Source organism: Eurosta solidaginis, chromosome 2, assembly GCF_040869045.1.
Source record: "Eurosta solidaginis isolate ZX-2024a chromosome 2, ASM4086904v1, whole genome shotgun sequence".
Lineage (NCBI taxonomy): Eukaryota > Metazoa > Arthropoda > Insecta > Diptera > Tephritidae > Eurosta > Eurosta solidaginis.
In genome coordinates, this window is record NC_090320.1 from 218,336,172 (window position 1) to 218,347,006 (window position 10,835).

At 39.6% G+C, this 10,835-nt stretch overlaps 1 protein-coding gene across 1 annotated transcript in view; it reads left to right on the forward strand.

Annotated features, from left to right (window-relative positions):
* The window catches only part of LOC137240605 (ankyrin-3-like), an 83,992-nt gene extending 80,640 nt beyond the window's left edge, over positions 1 to 3,352 (forward strand). Inside the window, exon 2 of the mRNA XM_067767097.1 lies at positions 229 to 3,352. Coding sequence (XP_067623198.1) covers positions 260 to 3,094 — 2,835 coding nt within the window. The 5' untranslated portion in view covers positions 229 to 259 and the 3' untranslated portion in view covers positions 3,095 to 3,352. The remainder of the gene's footprint in view (positions 1 to 228) is intronic.
* Positions 3,353 to 10,835: the final 7,483 nt, after the last annotated feature.

Consider the following 10,835-nt stretch of genomic DNA (forward strand, 5'->3'; position numbering starts at 1 on the left):
TTTGTTCAATTGTATGATAACTCATTATTTAGTCAGAAAGAGTAATCAAATTGTATTTATATATATGTAGGGAAATTCAAAATTTAATCGCCAAAATGCTGAGTGGGATGGGAGTTATATTAAATATTACAAAATGAAAATATGTATTAATGAAAAGTTTATGATTTCACGTCTTCACCGGTATGTTGATTGATTCGCTCTGATTCGTATCTCTTTTTCTCTTTTTAGTAAGCCGTTAAGTGCACTTGCATTTGCAGTTATGTCTGGGCCGGTTCCCTCACTAGATAATCTGGATGTAAACAACAGTTTAATTTTTGCTGTTCGTGAAGGAAGACTAGAAAGAGCAAAGGAGCTAATCAATTATTTTGGGCTGTCTTACTCACGAGCATGGTCAGGAGGATATGTTTTACTTCGTGATGCTGTTAAGAATAAACATACAGCAGTTGCTAAGCTACTTTTAACAAGCGGTTCTAAAGTTACCAGAAAAAATAAAAAACTTTCTAATACTCCTCTTCATTTTGCTGTTATAAATGGCGACATGGAAATTGTTAAGATGATTCTAGACAAAGGTGGTAATATTAATGCTAAAAATAAACATGGTCAAACTCCACTTCACAATGCAATTAGAATAGATAAAAAAATGGAAATTATTGAATTACTTTTAAAGCATAGAGCTGATGTTAATGCCATTGACAAAGATGGTACAAGTCTACTTCATGTTGCTGTTAAGATAGGATGTTTACAAATTGTTGATCATCTTTTAAAATATGGAGCTTATGTTAATTGTATGTGTACTTCAAGATGGAAAAAAGGTTATGCACCACTGCACTTTGCAGTTGAAAAAGGTAGTAAAGAAGTTATCACATTGCTTTTAAGTAGAGGTGCTAATGTTGATGTTAAAGGGGAAGATGGTATAACCCCTCTTCATATTGCTGCTAAGAACGGATATATACATATTGCCGAAGATCTTTTAAAACATGGTGCTTGTACTCATTCTTTCACATTGAAGGAAGGATATACGCCAATGCATTTTGCTTCTAAACTAGGTAATGAAGAAGCTGTGAAATTATTCTTGAATAAAGGTGCTGATATTAATGCTAGCACAAATGGTAATTTAACGCCGCTTCATATTGCTACCAAAACAGGACATGGACTAGTTGTAAAACTGCTCTTACAACGTGGAGCTAAAGTTGATAATCAGGATAAAGATGGCAAAACCACACTACATCTCGCTGTTGAAGAAGGATATTTAACAATTGTTGAGGATGTTTTAAGGTACTGTCCTGATATTAATGATCAAAGTAACAGAAGCTCTCTTAAAATCGCAGTGCACGGCTATGAAGAAGAGTATAAAAAGATTGTTGAGGCTCTACTAGAATATGGCTTTATTGTTAACCCAGAAGAAGCAAATAATCCCCAGTTATTACATGCTGCTGTTGAAAAAGGATATTTGAAAATTATTGAAGACCTATTAAAGTATGGTGCTGATGTTAATACGCTATGCAATTCAACATTTAAAGGTTTTACACCTTTACATAGTGCAGCCAACAACAAACAGGAAGAAGTAGCTAAATTATTGATTAGCTATGAAGCTGATATAAATGCTCAAGATAAAGCCGGAAAAACTCCAATATTTTATGCTATTCAGAATGCCGATTTAAAAATTACCATGCTACTTTTAACTAATAGAGCTAATATAAAAGATTGTCCTGATCTATTGAATATTGCTGTTAAGAAGGAATGCATAGAAATCGTTGAAGCTCTTTTGCAACATAATGCTGATATTAACGCTAGTGACGAATATGGAAGAACAGCATTGCATTTTACTGCTTTAAGTGAAAGTGAAGATTTTTTTGGATTTGGATTTCGCACTAATAAAGACCCTGATACTAATATAAAGGGAGAAATTGCTAAACTGCTTCTAAGTAAAGGTGCTAATGTAGACGCTCAAACTAAAAATGGTGTAACAGCACTTCATACTGCTACTCAAAAAGGATATGTAAAAGTTGTTGAAGCTCTTTTTAAATACAATGCAAATGTTAACTGTGGAGTAAAAAGTGACATTACACCGCTCCATTTTTCTGCTCAAAGAGGAAATGACGAAATTAGCATGATGCTTTTCAATAAAGGAGCTAATGTAAATGCTAAGCAAAAGGATGGAATCACTGCACTGCACATTGCAACTCAAAATGGTCATAAAGAGGTTGTAAAAGTATTGCTAGAATGGGGTGCCAAAGTTGATTCTAAAATTAAAAGTGACGTTACACCACTGCACTTAGGTGCTGAAAAAGGTTGTCAGGAAATTATTGAGACTATCTTGAAATTTGGTGCTAATATTGACTCTACAGATGAGTATGGCAGAACAGCACTTCACATTGCTTCTCAAGAAGGACACGTAGAAGTTGTTGTCACTCTTCTGGAGAATGGTTCTGATATTAATATTACAAGTAAAAATAATTGTACACCTCTTGATCATGCTGTAGCTGGAAGATGGCCGTTCTATAGTCAAGCCAAGAACTATAGCTCTGATGGTTATTACGATCCTGATCGTGGTGTCTGTTCGTGCGAAGTAGCTCTTAAACGCCACATAGTTAAAATGAAAACCGCAAATTTATATGTATGTGAAAAGAATTTACTATCAATGAGTAGCAGTGGTGAAATAAGTGGTTTTCAGGATGAATGTGAGGAAGAAATAGCAAGCATGAAGAGTGAGAAGATTAATAATCTTAACATTTCATTTTATGATATCTTGGCAAAGGGTACAAGCTCATTAGCAATATGTATGAGGAATGAAAATATAGTACAGGTTTTAAAATCAGACGACTATAAAACAAAATTTCCAATATATGCTAGTATGATCGAATGTCATTTCAGGAAGGGTATGGAAAGAAAAGAGTTACTTGAACAAGGTAATAAAATTTTCCATTTTCTCTTTAAAAATTTTCCTGAGTTACCATATGACTGTACTGAAACAATATTTAGTTACCTGAGGAACGAAGACTTAAGAACTTTGATAGATGGTTGTAAACCTCTTAGCATCAGCAATCCTAATACTAATATTAATGGTTGCGCACAAAACGAAAAAGCGAAATAGCGAGAGAGAGAGCAACTTAAAGCGGGTTTTAAAAAAGCGAATGATAAATCAGCGGATTGAACAAGATGTAATTTAATGTAAATTTGTTTTTAAGCGGTTGTACAAGAACATGATGTAATAATAAAGGTGATGTCAACAACATAACCTCACTTTTTCGGCAGCTCTATTTGCCAGTAGTTACGTGTATTTCAAAAGTAATAAATTTGGATTGCTTAATTTTTCGTACAAATTTTTCAAATAAATTAATTTTCTGCAAAATTTTGTTTATTTTCTGTTAGGGAATACAAAGTTACGTTAATCTTTTTGGCTAAACCATTCTAGTAACGGCTTATATAGTTATAATATTCAAAGACAGTTCTGTTCTAATCATGGATGCCGAACTTGTCAGAATAAGGGAAATCGTCGTGATGAGAACACCTGAATATTCATTTCATCATGGTTCAATCTAATATATTGTAACGAGTTTGCTTGCAAATCCTCTTATTTGCAATCCTCTGCTAAGTTCGAATCACTAAACTGTTGAATAAATAACTCCAATTTGTAATAATGCAAAATGGCCTTTATTAAAGTACTTCACAATAACAAACTGTGCAACGAATAGCTTGCTTAATAACCACACTGATTGATAGCTCAATGAAACTCTTCTATTCAAAATAACACTGCTATTGCTCGCTAGATATCGTCTTAATCAAAGTGCTTGACAACTCAAATCAAACTGAATTCCTTCTTACTCGCCTGCACCGCTTTTATAGTTTACGCTGCATACTTCTAGGCTCTTCGATTTCCAGAAGTTACTAGTTGTTTCGGCTACAAAATTGCCAGCCACAACTACGTGCACAAATTATTGCCCTCTCTTGTGACCACTGAGATAAGATATATGCATGTGTTTGTGCATTGCCGCTCCGCTGCTCGTATACGTACATATGTGTAGACGCAATTATTTATTCGTTTATGTAGATACATAAAGATTGAATTATTGATGTGAATGTTTGTAGTTTACAGTCTCTCGCGCGCACATAGGCATATAAGTAAATGCATCTGTGTGTGACATCTCTCTGGGCTGCCTTATATATGTGTATACTTGATTTAATTATTAACGTAAATACTGCTTGGCATGGCCTTAGCATCGCCTTAGTGATGGGATAATTTAGTGATGCTAATATCCGTGACACTGCCCTCCACCTAAGTCTGATCGTCCCGATCAGACAAATCTTTCGATCTAAATGTTGCTAGCCTTTCCAAATGGACCACCTTCATTTTGGTTCGTGGTTTACCGATGGTCTGTATGCGGTACACTACATCGTTGATCCGTTTTACAACTTTGTATGGGCCTTCCCAATTACACTGCAATTTCGGGGACAAACCTTTTTTACGTTGTGGGTTGTATAACAGCACCAAATCTCCTTCCTGAAAACCTTCTGAATTAATTGCTTTATCGTATCTGGCTTTCATCTTGTCACTCATAATCTTTGTTCGTTGCCTTATTAGATCATGTATTTCTCTTAGCTCTTCTTCCAAATCACTAGTGGATTTCCTGACATTTCTCTCCGCATTGGCATCTATCCCAAACTTCAAATCAGCTGGCAGTCTAAGGTCATTGCCAAAAATTACTTTTGCAGGGGTTTGGCCCGTTGTCTCATGCACTGCTGATCGGTAAGCCATCAAGAATAATGGTATGCGGGTATCCCATTCTTTATGGTACTTGTCCACTACTTTCCTTAAGTGCTCCTCCAATGTTCTATTGAATCGTTCTACCATACCATCGGATTGAGGATGCAATGCAGTTGTCCGTGTTTTTCGAATGCCCAATGACTTACACATTTCCTGGAACACAGCTGATTCGAAATTCCTGCCTTGGTCAGAATGTAACTCCATTGGTACACCATACCTTGCAACCCAATTGTTTATAAACACTTCTGCTACCGTTTCCGCTTCTTGATTTGGGATTGGGTATACCTCTGGCCATTTGCTGAAATAATCCATAACTACCAGTACATATTTGTTTCCGCCGTTGCTAGTAGGAAATGGACCGGCGACATCCATAGCGATCCTTTCAAATGGCGCACCTGAGTTATATTGCTTCATCTGGCCATGACTTCGTGTTCTGGGCCCTTTCGCTCTGCTGCAAACCTCGCAGTTCGCAATCCACTCAGTGACCGACTGACGGCAACCAAACCAATAGAATCTCTGTTTAATCTTCTCGAGCGTCTTCGTGATTCCAAGATGACCTCCGCTTGGACCATTATGCAGCTCGCTGAGCACATCAGGAATCCTCTTTCTGGGAACAACTATCAGTTTATTCTTGTATTTACCATCCTCACTCTCCCATACTCGATGAAGGCAACCGGATATTAATTCTAAACTGTTCCACTGTGCCCAATATGACTTCGCAATGGGACTCTCTGCTGACATCTCTTCTCTGTTTGGTCTTTCATTTCGTTCGAGCCCTTGCATAACACGTGACAGATCTGCATCTTCTAGCTGGCACTTTCTTAGCTGTTCCTTGTCCCATTCATCTGTACATGTTATATTCATTAGCCGGACATCTATAATGTCTTCTTTAGCCTCGGCTTTTGAACAGTGCTTGCATTCCAAACTACATGGTCTTCGTGACATTGCATCAGCATTTCCATGGGTACTACCTTTTCGATGCTCAATGGAAAAGTCGTAGCTTTGTAGTCGCTCGATCCACCGTGCCAATTGTCCTTCCGGATTACGGAACTGCAGAAGCCATTTCAACGCTGCGTGATCTGTCCTGACACGGAATCGCTGGCCGTAGAGGTATTTGTGAAAATGTTTAATGCAGTCTACCAATGCCAACAGCTCTCTCCGCGTAACACAGTAGTTCCTCTCTGGTTTTCCAATCGAACGGCTGTAATATGCAACTACCTTCTCCTGTCCATCGACCAGTTGTGATAAAACGCCTCCTATAGCATATCCACTCGCATCTGTATCCAGAATAAATGTTGCTCCTGGAATCGGATATGCTAACATTGGGGCAGTGCACAAACGCTCCTTCAATGTTTGGAAAGCCACTTCTTGCTCCTTCTTCCATTCAAAAGCTTTGTTTTTTCTTGTAAGCTCATGGAGGCTATGGGCTACGCTGGAAAAATTTGGTACAAATCGGCGGTAATATGTGCACAGCCCAAGAAAACTTCTCAATTCATGTAGGTTCTGTGGTCTTGGCCAATCCTTTACAGCCTCTATTTTTTCGTTCGCAGTGCAGATGCCCTCTGTCGTTACCTTGTGACCCAAATAATTGACTTCCTTTTTAAACAGCGCACACTTTTTGGGACTTAACTTCAGACCAGCGCCAGCTATTCTCTGGGAAACTTCCTCCAAGTTCTTAAGATGTTCATCAAAGTTCTTGCCCAATACGATGATGTCGTCCAGGTACACCAAGCATGTTTTCCAATGTAGTCCTTTCAGTACCTGGTCCATGAGTCTCTCAAAAGTAGCTGGTGCATTACAAAGTCCAAAAGGCATCACTGTAAATTGCCAAAGACCATCTCCGACGCTGAAGGCTGTTTTCTCTTTGTCTTCCTCCTTTACCTCCACTTGCCAGTAGCCGCTTTTCAAGTCCAGTGTGGAAAACCATTTCGTACCAGAGAGCGAGTCCAGAGTGTCGTCAATTCTTGGCAATGTGTAGCTATCCTTTTTCGTAACGTCATTCAACTTCCGGTAGTCCACGCAAAACCTCATTTTTCCATCCTTCTTCTTTACAAGTACTACCGGTGAGCTCCAGGGACTAGCTGATGGTTCGATGACGCCGCTGTCGCTCATTTCTTGTATAATTTGACTCACAACTTGCCGCTTCGCCAGTGGAACACTACGTGGAGCTTGACGGATCGGCCTCGCATCTCCAGTGTCAATTTGATGTTTCACAACGTTGGTGCGGCCTGGTTTAGAACCATCCTGGTCAAATATGTTCGCGTACTTTAGGAGCAGTTGTTTTGCCTTACTCTGATATGCTTCCTCTAGCCCCTGCGTCCATGCCGTGATGTCATTTGAAAGATTAGTATTACTAGCTGAAACGTGTTCCTGGAGCTGTTCACAGTTAATAACTACTTCAGCCTCTTGGCATCTTCCCAAAATAGCTCCTTTAGTCAGTTTGAGTGGTGAATTGAACTCATTGAGTACTCTTACCGGAACACGTCCATCTTGTTTTGTCATAGCCAGGGTTTTTCCTACAAGTATGTTCAGTGCTGATTTGTTTGCTGCTTCGACAACCCACAATTTGTTTGTCCCTCAATCTCCATCAACCTTTGCCCAGATGACTGCTTCGGATTTTGGTGGTATTCGCTGACTCTCTTCCACCAGCACTCGTTTACTGCTGTAGCCTCTCTCGTAGCCGAAATTAAGTGGTACATCCATGTTCTTATATCGCATCGTCTTGCTTTGCATGTCGATCTTGATGCCCTGGTCGATTAAGAAGTCCACTCCAATTATGATTTCATCAACAATCTCTGCCACTATAAAATTGTGTACTACCGTGACGTTCCCAATTGCGACTTCACATGATACTTCTCCTAGAACCGTGCTGTCTTCTCCAGTGGCTGTACGCAATCTTGCTCCATGCAATGGTGTTATCTTCTTGTTGACTAAATCCGCTCGAATGATGGAATGAGATGCACCCGTATCTACAGTCAGTAAACGTTCCTTTCCATCCACATGTCCTCCGACAGTAAGATTGTTTGACCTTCTTCCAATTTGTGAGATAGAGATTATGGGGCATTCAATTGAGGGAGCCAGCTGTCGCCCCTTGCGGCTGACTCGCTTTAGTTTAACGATTGAGTGGACTTGGAGATTTGCTCATCTCCTTCAGCTCTGCGTTTACGGCCACCCACATTGTTGGAGCTATTGGGACCGGTGCTGCAATGTCGTGCAATATGACCTGGGTTGCCGCGCTTGAAACATTTAATAACTCCGGCATTTTTCTGTTGTGATCCCTTCAGTGCTTCCAAAATTGTGTCTACCCATTCTGGCCTTTCTACTTCTACACGATGAGCCTTATATGCTGGTTTACTTAATAGGGAGGCAGTTTCCTGGGTCAATGCATGTGATACCGTTTCAGCAAATGTCAGTTTTGGGTTCGCGTATGTAGCTCGCTTCGTTTCCACGTCTCGTATGCCATTTATAAAACTCTGGATTTTTACCCTCTCGGTGTATTCCACGGGTGCGTCCGCATTTGCGAGATGAGCCAACCTTTCAACATCTGAAGCAAACTCCTGCAATGTCTCATTTGCTTTTTGGTAGCGGTTTTGCAACTCAATTTGGAATATCTGTTTTCTATGCTCGCTTCCGTAACGTCGTTCTACAGCAGCCATCAATGCTTCATAATTGTTCCGCTCTCCTTCGGGAATCGTCTGTAGGATTTCCGCTGCTGGCCCCTTCAATGCCACGAACAATGCAGCAACTTTATCTTCCGCATTCCAGTTGTTAACTGTTGCGGTCTTCTCAAATTGAAGCTTGAAGACCTGGAAAGGAACAGAACCGTCAAAAGATGGAGTTTTTACCTTTGTATTACTCGCTGAAGCAGCCGGCCGATTAAGTTGCAATTCCTGTATACGACCTCTCAACGCATCCACCTCTGCCTCGAATTTTTCTTCAAACTGCATTATTTTTTCGTCCATGCGCGCTTCGAGTTTTGATGATATACGCGCCTCTTGTGCTTCTAGTTGTACTGTTATGCGTGTCTCTTGTTCTTTCAGTTGGGTTGCCATATATGTCTTTTGTTCTTCCAGTTGTGATGACATGTTGGTAGATATTTGTGATGACATTTCGGACATTTGTGCCGATATTGCAGCCAATATCATGTTCAGGTCTGTGTTCGCCATTGTCTGCGGTGTTTCATTTTTCTCTTCAATTTTTGTTGTCTCCTCGCCATCAAGATGAAAGACATGCTCTTCCACATCAATTCCTTCTGCTTCCATTGCTTCTCGTAGCCGTGCCTGAAGTTCGAGTTTAACGCCGTTTGTATTCAATCCACGGCTCTCCAATTCCTTCTTCAGTTGCGGGATCTTCAATTCACTTAACTTTGCCATGTCCTTGTTGTCCTCTAGAATTTATTCAACAATTCCTCTTCTGACACCAATTGTAACGAGTTTGCTTGCAAATCCTCTTATTTGCAATCCTCTGCTAAGTTCGAATCACTAAACTGTTGAATAAATAACTCCAATTTGTAATAATGCAAAATGGCCTTTATTAAAGTACTTCACAATAACAAACTGTGCAACGAATAGCTTGCTTAATAACCACACTGATTGATAGCTCAATGAAACTCTTCTATTCAAAATAACACTGCTATTGCTCGCTAGATATCGTCTTAATCAAAGTGCTTGACAACTCAAATCAAACTGAATTCCTTCTTACTCGCCTGCACCGCTTTTATAGTTTACGCTGCATACTTCTAGGCTCTTCGATTTCCAGAAGTTACTAGTTGTTTCGGCTACAAAATTGCCAGCCACAACTACGTGCACAAATTATTGCCCTCTCTTGTGACCACTGAGATAAGATATATGCATGTGTTTGTGCATTGCCGCTCCGCTGCTCGTATACGTACATATGTGTAGACGCAATTATTTATTCGTTTATGTAGATACATAAAGATTGAATTATTGATGTGAATGTTTGTAGTTTACAGTCTCTCGCGCGCACATAGGCATATAAGTAAATGCATCTGTGTATGACATCTCTCTGGGCTGCCTTATATATGTGTATACTTGATTTAATTATTAACGTAAATACTGCTTGGCATGGCCTTAGCATCGCCTTAGTGATGGGATAATTTAGATGTCACACACAGATGCATTTACTTATATGCCTATGTGCGCGCGAGAGACTGTAAACTACAAACATTCACATCAATAATTCGATCTTTATGTATCTACATAAACGAATAAATAATTGCATCTACACATATGTACGTATACGAGCAGCGGGGCGGCAATGCACAAACACATGCATATATCTTATCTCAGTGGTCACAAGAGAGGGCAATAATTTGTGCACGTAGTTGTGGCTGGCGATTTTGTAGCCGAAACAACTAGTAACTTCTGGAAATCGAAGAGCCTAGAAGTATGCAGCGTAAACTATAAAAGCGGTGCAGGCGAGTAAGAAGTAATTCAGTTTGATTTGAGTTGATCAGCAGTTACGACTAAGAAGATATCTAGCGAGCAATACCAGTATTATTTTGATTAGTGGAGTTTCATTTGAGCTATCAGTTTGGTTATTAAGCTATTCGTTGCACAGTTTGAGTGTTATTGTGAAGCATTTTAATAAAGGTCATTTTTCCATTATTCAATATTGGAGTTATTTATTCAACAGTTTAGCGATACGAACCTAGCAAAAGGGGCAAATAAGAGGATTTGCAGCAAATTCGTTACAATTGGTGTCAGAAGAGGAATTGTTGGATAAATTCTAGAGGACAACAAGGACATGGCAAAGTTCAGTGAATTGAGGATCCAGCAGCTGAAGAAGGAGTTGGAGAGCCGTGGATTGAATACAAGCGGCGTTAAACTTGAACTTCAGGCACGGCTACGAGAGGCAATGGAAGCAGAAGGAATTGATGTGGAAGAGTATGTCTTTCATCTTGATGGCGAGGAGACAACGAAAATTGAAGAGAAAAACGAAACATCGCAGACGGTTAGCAGCACAGACTTGAACATGATATTGGCTGCAATATCTGCACAAACATCGACAGTAGCATCAATGTCGTCGCAATTGGCATCTCAACTGGAAG